At 54.2% G+C, this 21373-nt stretch overlaps 2 protein-coding genes and 1 long non-coding RNA gene across 4 annotated transcripts; 1 reads left to right on the forward strand and 2 right to left on the reverse strand.

The window, feature by feature from the left end:
- Positions 1–1451: 1451 nt before the first annotated feature.
- Positions 1452–3748, reverse strand: Mfsd5 (major facilitator superfamily domain containing 5). The gene is made up of 2 exons (XM_021643566.2): positions 3563–3748; positions 1452–3022 (listed from the first exon to the last, which is right to left on the reverse strand). The coding sequence occupies exon 2, from the start codon at positions 3002–3004 to the stop codon at positions 1652–1654; it is 1353 nt and encodes a 450-aa protein (XP_021499241.1). The 5' UTR covers positions 3005–3022; positions 3563–3748; the 3' UTR covers positions 1452–1651.
- Positions 3749–10163: 6415 nt separating this feature from the next.
- LOC132655726 (keratinocyte proline-rich protein) lies at positions 10164–12491 on the reverse strand. 2 transcript variants are annotated; one of them, XM_060388556.1, is made up of 3 exons: positions 11682–12491; positions 11222–11365; positions 10164–10515 (listed from the first exon to the last, which is right to left on the reverse strand). In XM_060388556.1, exon 1 carries the CDS (start codon positions 12402–12404, stop codon positions 11883–11885), a length of 522 nt encoding a protein of 173 aa, XP_060244539.1. In that variant the 5' UTR covers positions 12405–12491; the 3' UTR covers positions 10164–10515; positions 11222–11365; positions 11682–11882. The 2 variants fall into 2 exon arrangements, with proteins under 2 accessions (XP_060244539.1, XP_060244540.1); XM_060388557.1 differs by having other exon boundaries at positions 10164–10541.
- On the forward strand, positions 12032–21278 carry LOC132655728 (uncharacterized). The gene is made up of 4 exons (XR_009593516.1): positions 12032–12105; positions 12596–12919; positions 19700–19886; positions 20606–21278. It is a non-coding gene; the product is annotated as an uncharacterized LOC132655728 (long non-coding RNA).
- Positions 21279–21373: the final 95 nt, after the last annotated feature.

Consider the following 21373-nt stretch of genomic DNA (forward strand, 5'->3'; position numbering starts at 1 on the left):
ACACAACACCCAGAAACTAACAACAAAAAAGCCAAATTGCTAGCTGGTCTCCAGATTCCCATCGATTCTCATAGGCTTCTGCTTGGGTGATTCTTGAGGAGATAGACAGGGTAGGCTGTCTCTTCTCCAGACATGTACTAGGCACAGCCGTGGGCAAAGCACTACTTGTGTGTGCAGCTTGAGTGAAGGAGACTATTTCCTCCTGCCCTCAAGAGATTATATGACAGGAAAAGACAGAAGGCTTACAGACAGCTATAAAATACATCTCAGCCTGGATCAACGTGGCAGAAAGAGGAAGGGAAGTTATTGCAACAGCCTTTCTTTAGCCTGGGCCGGTGGGAGGAAAGGGATACCTGTTTTTGTGCTTATCCTCAACGTCCACAGCCTGGGTGGGGAGACTGTGCCTTTCTCTGCTGAGTGCGTGCTTGGGACTATGCTCCATTTCCCAGGCCCGTGCTGCAGAAAGTCTCCCCACAGGCTGGGACTCACAGGACTGGGAGCCTCCTGAATTCTGAGACCTAAAGAAAGGCAGTTAACTCCTCTCAGAACAGGTGGGTCCCCACCAGCCCATGTCCAGCACATTCCAGGACACACCCTGGTGGCACTCTCCATCCCCACCCTCAAAGCTCTGATTCCCCAGAGAAGCCCAGGTTCTGCTGGGAGGAGGAAAGACAGATACAATCAGAGGCAAGGCAGGGAGGGGCCCGCAAAACTGGTGTTCCCACTGGTACTATTTCCTGCCCTGATGACTCGCCAGCCTTCACCCAGGCTGGGTGGAGAAGAATCAGGTACAGACATGATGTCCCGGTCCCTCAGCCTTTGCTTATGTTTCCTGAAGGGACACAGGACCTAATCGGCCCCAGATGACCCTGGACAAATAGGGCATTTGTAGCCAAAAAGGCAGAAGGCAAGCAAACATGCATGTTGAGAACAGCATGCTTATTCTTACAGGAAAGACCTTAGTTTGCCCTAATGGGGGAGTGGCTGCAACAGCCCAAACCCCTGGAGTCTTTGTTCGGTGGCCTGGTGTATTGGCACTGGCCACATGCTCAAAGACCATCTTCCCCTTTGGAGCCAGAGAGCTGGCTCAATGGCTGAAAACACCTGCTGCTGAAGCCCGAGCAGGAGGCGTCAGGCCTCAGAACATGTAACACATGTCCTGCACATGCCTGTACCTTAGCACCTGGGCATGTAGACTGAGGATTCCGCTGACAGCTGGGGAGGGTCCTTGTCCCAGTCAAGAGGAAGGAGGATTTCGGAGTCTCCATATCTTTCTACCCAGTTCTGCCAAGAGGCATTTCACGGCTCTCAGTTGGCCTGGAGACAGACTTGAAGACATTAGAAACAGAAAGCATTTGTTGGCAATACCACCTCTACCTCAAAAATCTCCAGTTGTCCCCCACCCGGAGCTGAGGTAGGTCTAGGTGAAGATAACTAAATCAAATGAACCATCCATTAAAAGTGTTTATTTTTACAAGGCAAGGGGAAAAGGAGTAACACAGTCAACTTTTGGCACCTTTCCAGTCCAAACCCCCATGTCCTTCCCAATACAAAGCACTGGCAAGCGGGGCCACAGGACAGAGTCACAAAGTGTCACACAGGTGGGCAGCTGGGATTCAAGAGTCCATCCCAGACCCCTCGTCCTGGACAATCAAAGCTCAGGGGCATAGGGCTCCCCGGAGGGTGAGGGCACCCGCAACTCGGCGTCATGCCTCACCACGGTGAAGAGCCCTACCACGGCCAGCAGTGCCAGCACCATGACGGCAGAGCAGATGCTGAACATGTTCCTAGTGCCCGTTTTTCGGTCACTGTCGTGGAGGACCAGGAGCCCCAGGCAGGCCAGTAAGTGCAGGGGCACTCGGAACCAGTTGAGGACACCGGCCTGCTCGGTCTCGGGGATCACTTTTCTTCGCAGGAAACTCATGCTGGGAAAGTAGAGGCCACAGGCCAGCTCGATAAGCAGGAAGGCGATGAAGGACTCCACAGGACTTTCTTGGCCTGGGCTGGTTGAGAAAGTCAGCATGAAGAGAGAGAAGACGACGATGAGAACGGCCAGGCACAGCAGGTGCATGGGCTGAAGGTGGTACCTCTTGGAGGTAGCAATGCGGAACAGGGAGGAGCCCAGCAGGCTGGCGGCCATGAAGCCGGAGAAGACGATGCCCAGGGGGGCCCCGTGTGGGTCCAGCACGGGCGTCCAGAGGAAGACAAAGATGAAGATGACACTCTCAAACAGGGCCTGTATGACGCCCAGCAGCAGCACGCGGCGGTCCGACAGGAGGCAGCGCAGGCCTCCGGCACAGGTCTTGGAGAAGGCACGCTGGCGGTCGTAATTCTCTCCCCAGTTCCGAAGGGCCAAGGCCCCAGCCAGGGCCAGGAGCGGGATGGCGGCCACAAAGGGTGCGACAGGTCCCAGCCCCATCCAGCTGGCCACAGCCTCGGCTGCCACACCTGCCGCCACTGCCAGCACGTGGTTCCAGAAGGCAGCTCGGGCAAAGGTGGCCGGGATCCACTCGGTGGGGAAGTCATGCCGCTCCACGTGCTCATGCACGTACCAGGCCTCGAAGGCTGAGAAGAGGAGCGCAGTGGACAGCCCACCAAGCGCTCGGCCCACCAGCAGCACAAAGTAGTCCTGAGAGAGCTTCGTTATGCAACAGAGAGAGTAAGTGAGGGAGAAAAGGACACAAGACTTCTTACGGCCCAGCCGGTCCACGAGGGAGGAGGCCACGAGGCCAAAGAGGACTGTGGAGGCCAGGCCACAAACGTAGAGAATGGCAATCTGACCCTCCAGGAAGTGGTAATGCTGATAAAGTTTATACAGGTAGGGGGCTTGGAGCCAGTCCGCTGCCAGCGCCAGAAAGTAGACTTGATAGAAGTCTAGTTGAAACTGGAGGAAGGAGGGATTGCTGCAAGGCCTTCCAGGGGGCTTGGCTCTGCATCTCGACAGCTCCAGGCCCAGGCAGGAGGCCAGGAGGCCCACAAAAGACAAATAGGCAGTCACCAGCATGGTGGGCCCCCGGACGACCTGGGGAGAGAACGGCGCTCACAGTCACATCCATAACCCGGGTAGCACAGTCGAGGGGTTGGGTGTCTACGCAGAAGGCAGCTCCACCCAACTCCACTGTCAATTCCTCTCTCCCCCGGAGCTGAGACTGGAGGGACCAGTTGGGTGGGTGGGAGGAGTGGCCGTCTCCGAGGGCTCCGTAGGGCAGGGCAGGGGGAGAGGGGGGAGAGGCCAGAGCACTCGCCCCACCCTTGCCTGATCCGGCCAGGGGGACTGCTTCGGTAATCCCGGTCCCGCGGGTTCTAAAGGGGCTGCTCCCCTTCGCCACTGACAGCCTCCGCGGGCTTCCCCACCGACGAGCCAGTTTCGGAGCTCGGCGTCTCCACAGCTATCTCGAGCATCCCCTTCCGCCCGCGCCGGCCTCTCCAATTGCTTCGCGGTCACGCGCGTGCATCGCAGGCTCCCTGGGCTCCCGGTCACGAGTAACCCCCTGCGCCCCCTAGCCCCAGCGCGGCGTCCCCTCGCCCGCCCGCGCCCGCGCCCGCCCGGCCCCCGCCTCACCTGCTGCCCCGGTCCGCGGGGACGCTCCGGACACGTCCGGCTCCAGGCCGCCGGGCCGCCCTCCCCGCACTGGCTCCGGCTCCGTTCGGGTTCCAGCAGCGCGCCCGCCCCTCGCAGCCTGCTTCCGGGAGCCGGGCTGGCTCGTGGCCGCCGCCATGATGGGCCCGTCACGTGACGGGGGCGCGGCCCCCGAAGCCCCGCCCCGGGGCCGGGAGCGGCTGGGGAAGGGGCTGCGGGCGGCGGGCGGCTGCCTGGTCGGCGTCCGCGGGTCGTCGCGGGTGGAAACCTGTTTCCTCTGCTCTCCTCCAGCGGATCCGCGGAGAGAGCCCGGATGTCCTCAGAGGCCGCGGTCGCCGCTGAACGCCGCCGCCCCGTGGCCCCGAGGCTGCCCCGCGGCCACCTCCCGGCCCGCCGTCAGTGGTGTCCACACACCTCCGGGAGGCGGTGTGGGGTAGAGAAGCCGGGTCCGCGCACAGACCCTTCACTGACCAGCATGGGCAAGCCGCCCCGCTTCTCCCTCCAGGAAGGCAGTGCCCAAATGACGAAGGACAGCAAAACCCTTTTTGTTTGCCTTTGATGCTTCCAGACAGCGCTTCGCTGGAACTTACCGTGTAGATCAGGCTGGGCTCGAACCCAGAGATCCGCCCGCCTCTGCCTCCTGAGTGCTGGGATCACAGGCGCGCGCCGCCGCCGCCCGGCTAGCTCCCCCCTCTCCCTACCTAGAAACTGCTCTATGCTGGGATGTTAAGTTTTCTCGGCACTACGTCCTGGAGACCCTCCAATGGGACCTTTTCACTAAGGATGGACACCAAAATCTCTACTGGCACACAAACGCGTGGGGGAGGAGGTGCCTTTTGCTTCAGCCAGGACCTCAACCTCTGCAGCACCCTGCCTCCTGCGCTGTCTACGCTCGCTCCCTGTAAGGTTCCCCAACACGGCAGTTACCTCCTTTACCTCCTCCAATCTTCAGTTACTAAGTCATGTTTCAGGAAAGACTTCCTAACCGCTGCGGTGGTGCACGCCTGTAATCCCAGCATCAGGGAGGCAGAGGCAGACAGATCTCTGTGAGTTCGAGGCCAGCCTGGTCTATAAAGAGAGTCCAGGACAGGACAGCTAAAGCTCCACAGAGAAACCCTGTCTTAAAAAACGAAGGAACGAACGAGAGAACGAGAGGAAGAAAGAGAGAAAGGTAGATGGGTAGGTGGGTGGGTAGATAGTGGCTAGAGAGGACACTCAGTGGTTAACAGATTAAGAGCTGTTCTCGCAGAGGACTAGAGGTTGGTTCCCAGCACCCACATCCTGTAGGTGATTCTCAACTACCTGTCACTCCATTGCCAGAGGATCTGACTGACTGCTGAGGACATCTGCATGAAAGTAGTACGCACAGAGGACTTAGGCACACACCCATACAAACACACACACACACACACACACCATACAAAGAACAAACAAGGAAATAAAGACCCTCAAGAAACCTTTTATATCCTTTTTTTTTTTTCACCAAAAGCTGGGGGTTTTTTTGGGGGGGAGGAAGTGGAGGGTTCCGTCAAGTTTATTTTATACATACATGAGTGTTTTGCTTTCAAATACGTCTGTGTCCCATGTGACCATCTAGTATCCGTGGAGGTCAGAAAAAAATGTCAGATCCCCTGAAATTGGAGTTACAGACAAGTCTGAAAAGCCATGTGTGCTAAGAACCAAACCTTTAAGTCTGCAAAAGCGTCAAGCACTCTTAACCACTTCCAGCCCTGCCCCCCTTTGTTTTGGAGATGAGGATCTCCTGAGTTCCCAGGCCTAAGGTTTGTAGCCCTGCTTGATCCTGAGCCTAAGGATCCTGAGTGCTGAGCCTTGTGTGTGCCAGGTAAGAACTCCGCCCACTGAGCTCCGTCCCTACCTCCCCTTTTTGCATTATTTATTTTTTATAGACAGGTCTGTGTTGCCCAGACTGGCCTTCAACTCAGTGTGTAACCACAATTAAGCTTGAACTCCTGATCTTCATGCCTCCGCCTCCCAAGAACCAGGCTCTGGGAGCTGCACCCCAGGCTTACTGGCCTGCTTTCCGCCTTTGCTGCTTTTTCTCCGTAGCACTGAATAGCATCTGGTGGACTGACTTTTCTATTTGCTCCTTCCTTGCTTTTCCCTGCAGATTTCCTCCACCTATGTTCCTGATGCTTACAGCATCCATTGATGATGTAATAAATACTCTAATTATTTGCCAATAAGTGAATTTATAATGTAATCCATGTAAATTACTGTAGGAAGTCTGGGTCCCTTGTTAGCAGTTAATATTTATCAGATCATTATTATTTACCTATTCTTCGAGTAAATATACTTGTTTGAATTTTACTTATGTGTATGTGTGTGAGTTTGTGTGTAGCAACTAGTGTAGGTGCCTTGGAGGCCAGAGGCTTGGGATTCCCTGGCACTGGAGAGACAGCTGATTACAAGGTGCCTGAGGTGGGTGCTGGGAACCAAACCCAAAGTCCCCTCTAAAAGAGAAGTAAGTGGTCTGAACTTCTGAGCCACCTCTCCAGCCCTGTGAGAGTAGGACCACAAGGCTGCCAATCTACTTGGCTCAGGTGCCCGAAGGAGATGTGTGTATTTAGTGTGTGTGTGTCTGTGTTTGTGGATAATTTTATTATTTTAAGTCTGGCACGGATGGTGCACACCCTCAGTTCCAGCATTCCGGAGACAGAGGCAGGCAAATCTCTGTGAGTTCAAGGCCAGCCTAGACTACAGGGTGAGTTCCACAGAGAAAACCTGTCTCAAAAACCCAAAATAATAATGATAATAGTAATAAGTTAATTAATTTAAAACTCTGTAGCCCAGCCTGGCCTAGAACTTTCCATCCTCTTGTCTCAACCTCTCAAACACTGGGATTTCAGGTGTCATCATGCCTGTCTTTTCACTCTGTTGTTTTGTTGTGTTTTTTTGAGACAGGGTTTCTCTCTTTAGCCCTGACTCTCCTGGACTCTTTTATAGGGCAGGCTGGCCTCAAACTCACAGATCCCCCTGCCTCTGCCTCCTGAGTGCTGGGATCAAAGGCGTGGGCTTTAATGTGGTTTTTCTTTCTTTTGTGAAATCAAACCTACAATTTTCATTATCAGTTACATGTTTCGCATGAAGAGGTATGGAAAATGGGTCAAGGTTGTAAAAAGAAAAAGAAAACAAGTACAGGTTTATGAAACTCGTTGTTTAGCAAACACAACAGCTGCACCTGTTGGAGGCCTCCGTAGCAAACACAACAGCTGCACCTGTTGGAGGCCTCCGTAGCAAACACAACAGCTGCACCTGTTGGAGGCCTCCGTAGCAAACACAACAGCTGCACCTGTTGGAGGCCTCCGTAGCAAACACAACAGCTGCACCTGTTGGAGGCCTCCGTAGCAAACACAACAGCTGCACCTGTTGGAGGCCTCCGTAGCAAACACAACAGCTGCACCTGTTGGAGGCCTCCGAAGCAAACACAACAGCTGCACCTGTTGGAGGCCTCCGTAGCAAACACAACAGCTGCACCTGTTGGAGGCCTCCGTAGCAAACACAACAGCTGCACCTGTTGGAGGCCTCCGTAGCAAACACAACAGCTGCACCTGTTGGAGGCCTCCGTAGCAAACACAACAGCTGCACCTGTTGGAGGCCTCCGTAGCAAACACAACAGCTGCACCTGTTGGAGGCCTCCGTAGCAAACACAACAGCTGCACCTGTTGGAGGCCTCCGTAGCAAACACAACAGCTGCACCTGTTGGAGGCCTCCATAGCAAACACAACAGCTGCACCTGTTGGAGGCCTAGTGCAGGTGTAGCCCTAGACTCTTCACACCCACAAGGGTCACACCTGCCTTTCATAATCTCACACATGGATGGTGCAGATCAGTGGTGAAGCATTTGCCTATCATGAAATGAGAGCCTTTGATCCCTAACACTGAAAAAAAGAAAATCCTTGGCCAGCTACTATGGATGGCATTTAACTGTCAAAATAATCCATAAGGTAGGTGCTATCAGCCCCCAGGGTTGAAAAAAGCCGGCTGCTTATCCTGGTTCCTGGTAAGAGATAAAGCAGGAATCAGGAACTATTCATTCCTGCATAGTTCTCAGGAGGATGAAATGGGCACAGCGCCTGCGTGAGCTATCTGTACTGCTGTAAATGTTGATTTTTGTCTATTCAAAACCTTGGAGACAATGGGCAGTGGTGGCTCATGCCTTTAATCCCAGCATTTGGGAGGCAGAGGCAGGTGGATTCCCCGAGTTCGAAGCCAGCCTGGTCTACAGAGTGAGTCCAGGACAGCCAGGGCTACACAGAGAGACCCTGTCTCATAAAACCAAAATTAAAACCTTGGAGTATAGGGTAGAAGGATCTGGGTTTTAATCAGGAGAAACAATTTGCAATAATAAAATAAACAGTATTTGTTTGTTTGTTTTGAGGCAAGAGCTCACTATTGTGCCTGGAACTCACCTAGAGATCAGACTGGCCTCAAATTCACAGCGCTCTGCCTGCCTCTGCCTACAGTACCTACAGTACCTAGTACCTACTACCTAGTACCTACAGTACTAGGTATCAAGGGCTTGGACCACTAGGCCTGGTGACTTTAATTTCTTTTTGGAGGTCTGAGGGCAATTTCCAATGAGTCAGTTATGTCTTTCAACCATGGCCACGGCTACACCAAAAGAACAGGTCTGGAACCACCGTCCTCCACTCCCTCACTCCCCCAAGAAAAGATTTATTAGCGAGGCATGGTGGTACACAGCTTTGTTCCCAGGATGTGGGAGTCAGAAGTAGGTGGGTCTCTGTGAGTTCAAGGCCAGCCTGGTCTATAGAGTGAGTTCCAGGACAGCCAGGGCTACACAGGGAAATCCTGCCTGAAAAAAAATGTACTTATTTTGATGTCATGGGTTTGAGTGTTTGCCTGCGTGGATGTTTATGTAGCCACTATGTGCATACAGTTCCCTCAGGGACGTCAGAACTTCTGGAATCTGGGATCCAGAAGGTTGTAAACTGCCATGTGGCTGCAGAAAGCAAATGTGAGTCCTGGGAGCAGTGTGCACCCTAACCATTGTGCAATCTCGCCAGCTCTGGGATTGTTTTGGATTACTGTAGGATCTGTTAAAAAAAAAAAATGCGTACTCTAAAGGTCACTGTGACCCCTTGCACCCTGAGGTACAGCTGCAGGAGATCTCACTGGGAGGTTTGCTGGCAGGTGGCTGGAGGGGCTAGTGTGGCCTGTGAATCTCCAGGACCTAGGACCTGGGTGTGAGAAGCCAGGAGGAAGTCCTAGCTTTCAGGGAAGGCTGCTCAGAGAGTCACTAGAAACCAAACTTAGAAGTTTCTTTTAGTACTTTTATTATTAAACTGTTCAAACGTGGGGCTGGAGAGATGGCTCAGCAGTTAAGGACACTGGCTGCTCTTCCAGAGGGCTCAGATTCAAATCCCAGCACCCACATGGCAGCTCACAGCTGTCTGTAATGCCAAGATCTGACACTCTCACGAAGACAAACATGTAGGCAAACAGCAATGTACATAAAATAAAAGTAAATTAAAAGATGTTCAAACATACTCAAATGTAGAACACATAATTCCATGGTCCTACACACATTTAACCCAGCAATTATGGAGTGTGTCACTGCTGCTTCCTCTGCCTTCTCCACTGGGATACTTCAGATTAAGTAGATTGTTTTACTCCATGCTCTGTCTGCAGCCTCGGGACACAACCTGAGCCATGTTTACAGCCAACAGAATTAGCACTGACTCCTTGTTATCCTAAAGACTCAGTCCAGACCAGGAGGATGGCTCCCAGCTGAGGGCCTGCCCCCAATCCTGACATCCCAAGCTTTGTCCCGACACCCGCTGCGGAAGTAGAGAATAGGCTCGCAAAACATCCCCTGGCTTCCACATGCACGCACACACGCGCACACGCACACGCGCACACACACACACACGCACACACGCACACACACACACACAGATAAACGTTAAGTACATTTTAGAACAAGCACTTGCTGGGAATGGCAACACACACTCTTAGCACTGGAGAGGCAAAGGCAGGTGGATCACTGAGTCCAGACCAGCTAGAGCTACACAGTGAGTTCCAGACCACCAGGGCTGTGTGAGCAGATCCTGCCGCACAAGGAAAAACTACAACCCCGCCTACAGTTAAATTTCCTCAACCTCTAAAATAACGTTTTATAGTTGGCATGCCCAGATCTGGAACAAAAAGAGACCCACGTGTTCATGTGGTCGTCCACACCCGCAGCCTCAGGCCCAGGCACGCAGCTCTGGGCTGTTTCGAAGCTTTCTCAGCTGTAGCTGTGCTTGAGTCCCCTGTCCTTCCCCCACAGCCTTGGACTTATCTAGGTAACTGGGTCACTTTCTCTTTAAAATCGCCCACACTTCACCGGAGTCCGCTTACTTCCTCCTTGTGTCATTTAATATGTTTCCCCATGTCCTGGATTTCTCATTTAATAAGGGGCCGAGGAGTTAGTTAGTTCAGTAGGTAAAGCACTTGCTTGACACACAAACTTGATGTGAATTTAATCCTCAAAAGCCCTGTGAAAATTGTGGGCATGGTAGCAAGAGTGTAATTTCGGAGCCAGAGATACAGAGACAGGACCTAGTGAGAGATTGTGTTTTGAAAAACAAAATAAAGATGGACATTGCTTTAAGGAACAAACCCAAGGTCAGCCTGCGGCCTCCAGGAGCACCTGCTCGCTCACACAGGGTATGCACACCCACGAACACGCGTGCGCACGAAAGACAGCCCTGGGGTTTGAGTTAGTCATGTTGAGCGTTCTGTTTGCTTCTTGTCCAGGATCTCTTCCAGGTAGTGCTGAGCGGGTCGGACAGCATCAGGACAGCAGGAAACCGCGCCTGGTGCTGTCACGTTTGGTGATGCTGAGCTTCATCCGTGGACTCAGGCGATGACATCACTATCCTCTGGAGTCAGCTAGGCACAGTGGCACACACCTTTAAAAAAAACAGCCCAGTGGAGGCTGAGCAGGATAAGACAGAGCTTGAGGCCAACCTGAGCTAGAGGAAAGCCTGTCAAAAAACAAAACTAAACTAAACTAAACAAAAATGAATGAATGAAACAAAGAGAAGAAACCCCGGGGCTGGAGAGAAGGCTCAGAGGTTAAGAGCACGGTTTGCTCTCTCAAAGGTCCTGAGTTCAGTTCCCACCAACGACATGGTGGCTCACAACCATCTATAATGAGGTCTGGTGCCCTCTTCTGGCGTGCAGTGTGCACGCAGGCAGAACACTCAAACAGTAAAAGATAAAAAATAACACACAATGTAAGTAAAAATGTAAGAAAGAAGAGGAGGAGGAATTGGAAGATGAAGTAAATTTAAAAACCAAGGGAGAGGCCCATGCTTCTAATCCCAACCCTCGGGGCCTAACCTTGGCTAAACAGTGAATTCATAAGGCTATATAAACTCTGTTGCAGGTTGACGATTTAGCTCAGTGGTAGAGTTCTTGCCTAGTAAGCATAAGGCCCTGGATTCGGTCCTCAGCTCCAGAAAAAAAAAAAAAAAAAAATATATATATATATATATATATATATATATATATATATATATATACACACACACACACATATAACAACAGAAACCAAAAAGGCACCTCGCTTCGTGGCTTTTGAATCTCTCCCCTCCAGCCCTCCAGGGCACTTACCCTGTGTGCCAGGACCACTGAGAGCCTGAGACAGATGAGCATGGCTGTCTCAGACAGGGGCAGGATTACTGCTGCAAGATTGAGGTCATGAGGCTAAGCGAACGCTTAGAATTTTCCAGCACAAAACATCCGGGCCGAAGGTTCCTGGATGGACACAGAAGACCAGGAAGGATGTCAAAGCTATCCCAGGGGAGGGAGATAGCAAGAGCCCCCTGCTCGGCGTCTCCTCTCCTCCAAGGGCTGTCAGGCTCCTCCGACTGGCTTAAGAGGAGCTTAGGAGGCCAGAAACTCTCGAGGCAATCAGGAGTGCGGGTGGAGTCCCCAGTCAGAAATGGCTTCTGAACAAAGCCTCCCAACCTTCCTCTAGAGGAGCCTGTCACATCCTTGGGAATGCAAAGGACACAGGCTCGGGTCCCCAGTGCAGGCTGAGGGGAGAGGAAGGACCCACGGACACGCTTACCACCAAGGGCTGCAGAGAACGCTCCGGGGACACTCCAGAAACTGCAGAGGAGGAGGTTCTGCAGCCAGCAGGAGCGCGGCCAGAGACTAATGTCCAAGGAGTGCTCCCCTGCCCCCCGCGGTCAGCGCTCCTCCTGACTCCATCGCCTATGCTCACAGACCCAGGGCCAGCTGAACCACCCTTCACGGCCGCGCCCGCGGCCTAGAGCAGCAGGCAGCGCCCTGGAGAAGCCCCCTGCCTCCTGAAGCAGAGGCTGCAGCAGCCTGTGGAGCCCCGAGGCCCGCGGGCGACGCCGCGACCGCAGCTGTGGCTGCTGCAGCAGCCGGGGCCGCGACAGGCGCTTTGGCCCGCAGCACAGGGGCAAACGGAGCAAGGCGAGGGGTGGCCGCAGGTCAGAGGTGCGGCTGAGCAGGGCACGCAGTAGGTACGGGGACAGGCGGACTGAGGACAGGCAGGGCAAGGAGGGCAAGGGCAGGTGCAGGGCGGGCCAGGGAGCCCTGGGCAGGAAGGGCAGGGAGCTGCGAATGAGGGGCAAGCCGTGCAGGTGGGAGGGGGGCAGCCGGGGCAGGGGCCGGGGCAGGGGCAGGGGCCGGGGCAGGCGGAAGGGGGACAGGACAAGCAGGGAGAGGCGGTTGGAGGTCCATGGCCGGAGGACGGAGGGGGCTCCTGGTAGGTAGCCTTCTTCTTCCGAGGCCCCAAGCGGAGGCCCAGAGAGAAGTCCATTATCCGCAGGAGGAGACAGGCTGGGGGCTGGGTGGAAGGGAGGGCTCCCTGAAACAGGGGTGCACGGTGGCGGGCAGGATTAAGCCTAAGACGCTCTGAGCCTTGCTGAGCCTGCAGGGAGCTCAGACCTCCCCACCTGGCCGTTCCCTTCTCGATCTGCCTGACAATGCTTTCCTCCTCCCTCCCTTCAGCCGGGAGTGCCCGGCTCTCTACGGGAAACCAGCAACTGGCTTGGACAGCTACTGTTGCTGGATCAGGCGCTGGCTCCTAGAGCCCAGCTTCCTCGCTCTAGGAAGGAGTAGGCGGCGTGGGGACAGAAACCCGGCAGGTCGGTAAGTCAGGATTCCAGAGCATGGTGGCTGTGGTCATCACCAGAGTCACCAGATAAAAGGGGTTCCGAGAGGGAATCTAGACAGCACCCAACACGGAGGATACGCCTTAAGGATTCTGGGCAAGTTTTCAAGCCTGGCAGAAGAGGGGGAGCTGTTTGAGGCTGCACGGACCCAAATAACCAGGTAAGGGAAAACAAAACAACTTAATAGTAAGGGAGCCTGGGTCTGTTCTTCCAATTCCCAGTACTCGGACTGAGGATTTAGCTCAGTGGTAGAGCACTTGCTACAAGCGCAAGGCCCTGGGTTGGGTCCTCACCTCTGAACAACAACAACAAAAAGACAACAATTCCCAGCACCCACATGGCGGCTCACAACCATCTATAGTGAGATCTGGTGCCTCCTTCTGGCACACAGTTGTACATGCAGGCAGAGCAATCATGTAGCTGGGCATGGTGACTCACACCTTTGATCCCAGCAGAGGCTGGCTGATTGCCTTGAGTTTGAGGCCAGCCTTGTTTATAAAGCAAGTCCAGGACAGCCAAGGGTACACCGAAAAACCCTGTCTCAAAAAAAAAAAAAAAGGAGAGCAGGCTGGAGATGGCTCAGTGGTCAAGAGCATCTTCTATTGGTTCAGAGTTCAGTTCCCGGCAACCTCATGATGGCTCATAACTCAGGATCTGATGAACACTCGCTGCCCTCGGGAGAACCAGGTCCAGTTCGCAGCACGCATGCTCTCACAGCCATCTGTCCCTCCAGTCCCAGGGGACCTGGTGCCCTCTTCTGAGCCACGTGAGCACTACACACACACATACACACACACACACACACACATACACACACAAACACAAAATAAGCACGTCTATAAGATGAAAGTAAGCAGAAGGGGAAAGGGCGAGAGGCGGCTCATCCCCAAGCCTGGACACCTGGTGCTGCTCCCCAAGCCCCGCACGGTGGAAGAGAACCAACTCCCACGGCCTTCGTACGTATGCTGCGGCACGGACGATCTCCCGGCAAGAAGTGAAACCCAGTGGAGAGCAAGGGAGGAGACGAGAGAACAGAGGGAAGGATGGGATGTTGGCGATGGCAATGTCTGGGAAGGACTAGAAGGAAGTGAGAGGACAAGCCACGGAATCTCTAGGGAGAGCGGGCGGTCCACAGAAGCCCCAACAAAGGCAAGCCTCAGCATGACCCTGGCCGGAGGTTAAAATGGAGCCCCACTAAGCAGGGCTTATGAGTCAAGGCAGGGACTTGGATTTTTGTTTGTTTGTTTGTTTGTTTTGTTTCATTTTTCCAGTCAGGGTTTCTCTGTGAAGCCCTGGCTGCCCTGAATCTCCGTAGACCAGGCTGGCCTGGAACCCAGAGACCTGCCTGCCTCTGCCTTCCCAGTGCTGGCATTAAAGCACGCACCCCCACAGCCCGGCAGGGGACTTGGATCTTACTAAGAATAGCCACAGATGGTTAGAACAACAGAGCTGCGGGGCCTCTTGTCACTGTTCTTGACTGGTTGCCTGGGCTCCTGCACTTGTTATTCTTTCTGACAGGGTCTTCAGTAGCTCAGCTAGTTCAAGCTCAGTATGTGGCAATGACCTTGAACTTCTCAACCCGTGTTTTGACCTCCCCAGTTCTGGGGTCGTAGGTGCCTACACATTTGGCCTAGTGTAAGCGTCTGGCAAACAGCCTGGCATCATCTGGTACAACTGAACTGAAGGATGTGATGGCACAGACATGTAACCTCAGCATCTGGGAGATGAGGCGGTACACGCTGCCTCTTTTAAGCCGTTTTGGGCTACATATCCAAACCTGCTTCAAATGAAACTAAACTAAAACCAACAACAACAGAAAAAGACAATTAAACACAGAGTTAGGCCCAGCCAGTATTCTCAGGAAACTGTGATGTTCAAGAATGTGCATAGGGGCTGGAGAAATGGCCTAGAGGTAAGATCACTGTTCTCAGTGATTGTTCTCCCGGAGGACTGATGTTCCCAGCACTCACAGAATGGCTCACAACTGTCTGTGACTCCCATCTTCTGGACCAGACATATGGTGCACAGACATATGGACAAACTAGCTACACACATTAAAAAAAAAAAGCCAGGCAGTGGTGGCACACGCCTTTAATCCCACCACTTGGGAGGCAGAGGTGGTGGAGTTTGAGGCCAGCCTGGTCTTCAGAGTTCCAGTTCAGCCAGGGCTACACAGAGAAACAAACAAACAAAAAGAAGCACCCTCCCAGCACCAGCTCGGAGCTGTAGAGGAGGCTCTACAAGAGCATTTGCTGCAGGGCTGCTCTTCCAGAGGTCCTGAGTTCAATTCCCAGCAACCACATGGTGGCTCATAGCCATCTGTCATGAGATCTGGTGTTCAGGTGTACATGCAGGCAGATCATTGGATACAAAATAAAATAAATAAGTCTTAAAAAAAAAAGAGCATTTGCTGCTTTTGCAGAGGACACGGTTCAGCTCCTAATACCCACGTGGTAGATCACAGCTGTCTGAAGATTCCCACTCCTGGCCTCCAAGGGCAATGCACGGATATAGCACACTTACATATGTGCAGAAAAACACATAACTTAAAACAAGCACAATCTTTAGAAAGAAAATTAACCAAAACATGGAGTGAGTGATTCCTGAGCAACACCACTTAAGGCTGACCTGCACACACACACACCCCACTTGCACACACACACACACACACTTGTACACACATACATGTATACTTTTGTTCGCATACATGCATATGCAAGACTCCACATACAAACCAACTGTCATACACAAACATGAACAATAATAAAGGAACTTCCTGTTTATAGTTACTGGTCGCTTCTCTCCTTCCGTGTGGGTCTGGGGACAGAGCGAATTTGTTGTCGAGGTTGGCAGGAAGCACCTTCACCCTCTGAGTCATTTCTTCAGCCCTGTATTTTTTTTTAATTGACATTTAAAAGATTTATTTTCTTTGTGTGTGTGTGTTGTGTGTTCTCACAGAGGCGGGAGGAGCGTGTCTGATCCTCTGGAGCTGGGGTGACAGGCGACCGTGAGCCTCAGTGCTGGGTCCTCTGGGAGAGCAGCTGTGCTCCTGACCGGCGAGCTACCTCTCCATCCTCCTTTAGTGGCAATTACTGTTTGTCTGTTTTGAGGCAGGGTCGCAGGTACTGCAGGGCTGCCTCATGCTCACACACAGCCAAGTGTGGCTTTCATCTCCCGCTCCTCCCACTGCTGTCTCCCAAGTGCTGCGCTCACAGGCATGTACCACCCTGCCCGGCCTGTCCTGAACATATTTACACCCGCCCCAAACACACACACAAGACAAAAAGATAAGTGCTCTCCTGGCACAGACGAAGCCCTGGGTCCCTTCACAGTCAGAAATTCAAGCTCACTGAAGCTACACAGCAGGCTCACGGCCAGCCTGGGACACTGAGGGTCCACACTTCCAAGTCCATATATGCGCCCCTCCCACAGTCCTTGAGGATACTGACCTCTTTATTTCCTGGTACCTGTCGGTGCCTGGCATATATAAGATGCTCAATAAATTTCTGCTGAATTAGGTGGTACTTAATTTCCAAGTCTCTCATCTGGTGGAGGAAGGAGTGGGAAGCGAAAGGAAAGGCATAGGAAGCCTGCTATGAGCTGGGCGTGGTGGCACACACCTTTAGTCCCAGCGAGGGAGGTAGAGTTAGGCGGATCTCTGTGAGTTCGAGGTCAGCCTGGTCCACAGAGGGAGTTCTAGGACAGCCAGGGCTACACAGAAGAACCTTCAGGTGGGGGGCCAGCCGGACATGAAGACATCTTCCTAAAAAGTGGACCCAGAGGGTTGGCGTTGGTTGGTGGTGGAGATGGAGGTTGGCAGGAGACTTGAAGGAGATCTGTCTGGAGGGAGGCTGAACCAGGCAGTTGGTGGGAGTTGGCAGAGCAGGCAGGAGGCCTGGGTCCTGGGAGTTTCCAACCAGGGGAAGTCCCAGGTGTGGGTGCAGGGGTGCCAGGCTGGCCCCACCCTACACCCTGGCCTCCGGGGATGTGGGCATAGGTAGAAAAGTAGGTCAGATCAGGGATGGAGGGCAAGCTCACTGGTCCCATGACCTCTGCCACCTCCAGAGGCAGCATGGCCACAGAGAGGCCCACTCCCTCCTCCAAAGGGCCCTCCACTTCTTTCCTTCCTTCAGGAAGGAAAACCTGTGCAACCGGTGTGCAGCTCCCGCTAGAGCCCTCGCTCAACAGGTACGAGGCTCTGGGTCCCATCCTAAGCACTGAATCAGAACGAAGCAGTTGAAGGGGGACCCTGGGCAGCGGATGGAGGAAGATCTCCCTCCCCGAGCAGGTTCTGTGCCAAGCACACAGCTGCGCTGGCCCACATGGTGCTGGCAGACACCTGGAGCCCTCACCTCATAAGCTCCACACAACTGCCGACGTGCTGCTAGCTCCAGGGAGTAGGGCAGGTCAGGGCTGGATCCTCGGGAGGGCGGAGAGAGCTTTCTCCCCAAGAGGCTCCAGCCAGGCAAATGCAAGAACCTTCATGCTGGAGAATTTGCCAGTTTGGAGCCTTGAGTTTTGCATGTGTCTCAAGCCTGAGCCTGTATGTCTTCCCCTTTTCGTGTCTTCGTATCACTGTATCACTCTTTGGAACAGGAGAAGAAGGAATAAATGGACCCATTCCAGCACACCATTACCAGGTGTCCCAGGGCGAGTGTCGGCAATGAGAAGGATATTGCTGCCCTTCCTTGCGGCAGATTGGACACAGGAGGAGTACAGGAACAGGGCCCCCCTCTTATGTTGTCCGAGTGATGTGATTGAGATCTCAACCCCAGGGTCTTCGAACATACTTTTTCATTATCCTCCTCTCTTCCTTTCCTTCTGGAAAGCTCTCCTGAAGTAACTGGCTACAGGTAAACATGCCCTTGACCTCTCCATCTTGAGGGCCCTGGTTAGTTAACGCCTGACGCCTCCCCACACTTCCAGCCAGCAAGGGCAGGCGCTGTGTATACGGATTCCCAGGGCCCAGAATGTAGTCTGTTCCCTACAAATTCACTGAATTGATGAATGGTGCATGCCGGAAAGGAAGTCTTAGGGCAGTGTAGGGGAGCCCTAAAATGTTACATTCCAAAACCAAGGCATAATTCTCAGTGGACGTCTGGCCAGCCCTGGGGATGGTTAGGACCTTTCACACACAGCTTACACATCAGCAGAGCCAAGCAGCTGGCAAGCACAGAGAGACCTGGTACAAGGGTAAAACTGAAAAAGCACGGAGGGCAAAGCCAGCCGTGGCACAGAGCACACCTGGAGGGAGGAGGGCAAAGGAGGGAAAGAGGCCCAGGGACAGCACACGTGTTGTAAAAAACATGTTTTCATCCTGTTCTCCCTGGTGCCCTGGTCTCCAAGCTCCTCTAGTACTTCTGTGGCTTAATGATGTCCCTAGGGTTGTATCCCAGCTTCCCCCAGCCCCCACAGACATCTGCCAGCAGCCTCTGAGTGTGGCGTGGGACATGCCTGCAGGACCAGGCTGAGCGGGAGAGAGTGGCCTAGTCAGTGTCCTGATGTTGGGGTGGGGGACAAGGGAGAAAGGCAGGGGTGGGGTAGCAGGACAAAGCCAGGGCCTGGGAGACATTCCCGCATCCTCCTTTCCCTGCAACTCTTTTTGGCCTTTGCTCTGCTACAGGGGTCATAGAGGGGGCTGGATGGTGTCAGCAGTTGGGAATACTTGCTGCTCTTCCAGGAGGCCTGGGTTCAGTTCCCAGCACCCGCATAGTACAATCGTCTATAATTCCAGTCCTAGGGGATTCAATGCTCTTTCCTCCTCCTATTCCTCCTCTTCCTCCTCCTTCTCTTTAATTTGCTTTTTTGGAGACAGGGTTTCTCTGTGTTGGCCTGGCTGTCCTGGAACTTGCCCCGTTGCCAAGGCTGGCCACCACCACCCAGCAGCTCAGTGCCCTCTTCTGACCTTCACTGAATGCACTTGGTGCACATACTTACACACACACACACACACACACACACACACTCACAAAATAAATATTAAAAGTTAAAACAAGGGCAGCAAAGGAAGAAGCGTGATGCCAGGGCCTACAGGATGCCGTTCTCCGAGCTGCCACCGTGAGCCAGCAAAGCACCTAGAAGTACAGCAAGGCCTAGAAACGGACTTAGCCTCGGGGAAGAGAGGAAGCGGAGTCCCCTCTACGGGACAGAGGAGAAAATCCTGGCCAGAACGCCACTCAGTTGTAAGATGGGGAATGGGGGAAGAGCTTTGACCCCTGTAGTCCTCCTCCCAGTCTGCTGTGCCTGTTACTTTCGCGGTGCTGGGACTTGAGCCTAGCGTTTTATATCCTTAGTCAATTGGTGTACCAAAAAAACTGAGCTGGCCAGCCCTGTTTTTCCTTTTTTTTTTTTAATTTTGTGTGCATGAGCGTCTCACCTGCATGTATGTACATGAAGCCTGAGCGCCTGGTCCAGGAGGGGACCGTGAGCCAATGGAGCAAAGTTGTGGAGGTTGTGAACCACCATGCAGCTGCTGGAAGCTGAGCCCAGGCTCTCTGCGAGAGCAAAGGGTGATCTTAAGTGCTGAGCCATTTCTCCTGCCCCAAGGCTCCTGCTTCAGCCTCCTGAGCGGCTGGGATTACCAGGCTCTGTGTCTGGGCCCTGCTTGTGTGTGCGCACCCCAGTGGCTGGCCTTGGTGAGGGGCAGAGAATTATTGTTGAGAGGGGTTGGGACAGGGCAAGCCTTCTCGGATGTCCCCCTCCCCCCCACCGTCCCACTCCAGTCACGGGCTGGAACAAGACAGTTTCAAGTAAGTAGTTAGAGTGAGCACGGTGGATAAAGGAACACCCACCACAGACAAAGACAGAGAGAGACATATGTACGAATCAAGACAAGGGGGAGGGGAACAATGGAATCTTAGCCGCACTGTCCTCTTGGATGCTTTCCCATGTTTGTCCCCCTTCCACCGCATTAACCTCTCCATTCCATCTCTACCCCAAGCTGCAGCCTCAGAGCTTCAAGCCTCAGGTCAAGGCGCTGAGTTCCTCTCAAGAAGGTGAAGGAAGGCTGAAAGCCTGCAGAGGCAGGGGACAGAGGCGGACAGGGTGGTGCCTGGGTCTGTCCAGTGCCTGGGCCGGAAGGGAACGGTGCCCAAGCCTGGTTCACAAGGACAGGAGACTCATTCACGGTAAACCAAGTACAGATGTGCTGGGGTGGGGTGGGGAGGGGATTAGGGCCACATTCCCAAACCGCAGCTGGGCCCGCCCCTCCTTCCGCCAGCCACCACTAGGGCAGGGCAGGAGGGGTTAACTTCGCGGGCTCCTGGCAGGGTCCGTGCCACACAGGCAGCTCACCATCCCACCCCAGCCCGAATGCCAGGGTCCAGCTCCCTGCCGCGCGCCCCTCCCACGGCGCTGAGGCTGCTCCCAGGGTCCCCGCAAAGTCAACAGCAGCCGGGCACCCGGGGACAGGACCCTGGAGTACCTATCCCCAGCTCTCCCTGGAGTGGAGGGAAGAGCTCGCCTGCGCCCCCGCTGACGTCTCCGGGCTCCTGGGAGCGCCACAGCGTGACTCTCCGCCCCCTCCTCCTTCACTCGATAATGGCTACCCAACGAAGTCTCTCCCAGGAGGGGCATAGCTGGCCCCTCGGTGGCAGCAAGGCCAGAGCTGAGTAATTCCAGGATGGAAAATGTGATGGGACCCAGGGGCCCATTCCCCCGGCGCTGGCCACTCTGGGAGTGTGGCTGGGGCTGGCCCTTGGGGCTGGCGACGGGCCCAGCCTGTCCGATGATCTCTCTCCTGTCCTGACTCCTGACCATCCCTGGGCCACTGCTTCGGTTCTGGGCACAGGCCTTGCACTTCACTGTTCCCTGGCTCTGTAGAACAACCACGGGTGTCTCTTTCTAGGTTTGAGAGCCTGTGACCCACGGTCTGTCTGAAGTCAGAGAATGTCCCTCTCAGACACAGACACCAGCTTTGGGCTTCTAGAGAGCCAGCGTCAACAACATTCGTGGCGTATCTACCAGGCAGCCAGGCAGGCCTCGCTGGCTGAGCCAGACACAGGAACCCTCGCCTGGGCTTTCTCCCTCACACCCAGCGCAGGGCTCCTCCCACTCCCCCCTCCTTTAATGTTCTTTCAGCCCTCCTCCCAGCCTCTCCCCCTCCAAATCCAAGCCTAAAGGTGGGGACAATATTGGCAGCGAGAGACCCACGCGCCTTAACTCCTGGAGCTGACTGCAGGAGGGAGTCTGACTGAGAGGGAGGAGGTCTGTGAACCCAATTCGCAGCACCCTCATAACCCCCACTAGTTAAACCAGTTCGCTCCTGGGCCTTAGGACCGAGAAGGCCAGGGGAAGGGAGCCGGCTTTGGCCTGCAGGTGGAGGCTAACCAGTGCCCTTCTTCTCTGGCATGCTCCTGCCCCATCACTCCACATCCTGGGAGTGTCCACGTCCCTCACTGCCTACCCTGGGAGGTACGGCCTGGCAGAACACAGCATGGCCAGAGACAACTCAGTCTCCCCAAACGCCAGGAAGGGGGAAAGCGCCAGAGAGAAAGGGTTGGCATCACAGAGCCCAGGACACTGACCTCTCTACCAGCTCTGCCCGGCCTCCCGGGGACGGAGCCACGGAAGCCCAGCAAATGGGAGGGGCAGAGACCCAGGCGTCCTGGCCCGC

The sequence above is a fragment of the Meriones unguiculatus genome, chromosome 8, assembly GCF_030254825.1.
Source record: "Meriones unguiculatus strain TT.TT164.6M chromosome 8, Bangor_MerUng_6.1, whole genome shotgun sequence".
In the NCBI taxonomy this organism is placed as follows: domain Eukaryota; kingdom Metazoa; phylum Chordata; class Mammalia; order Rodentia; family Muridae; genus Meriones; species Meriones unguiculatus.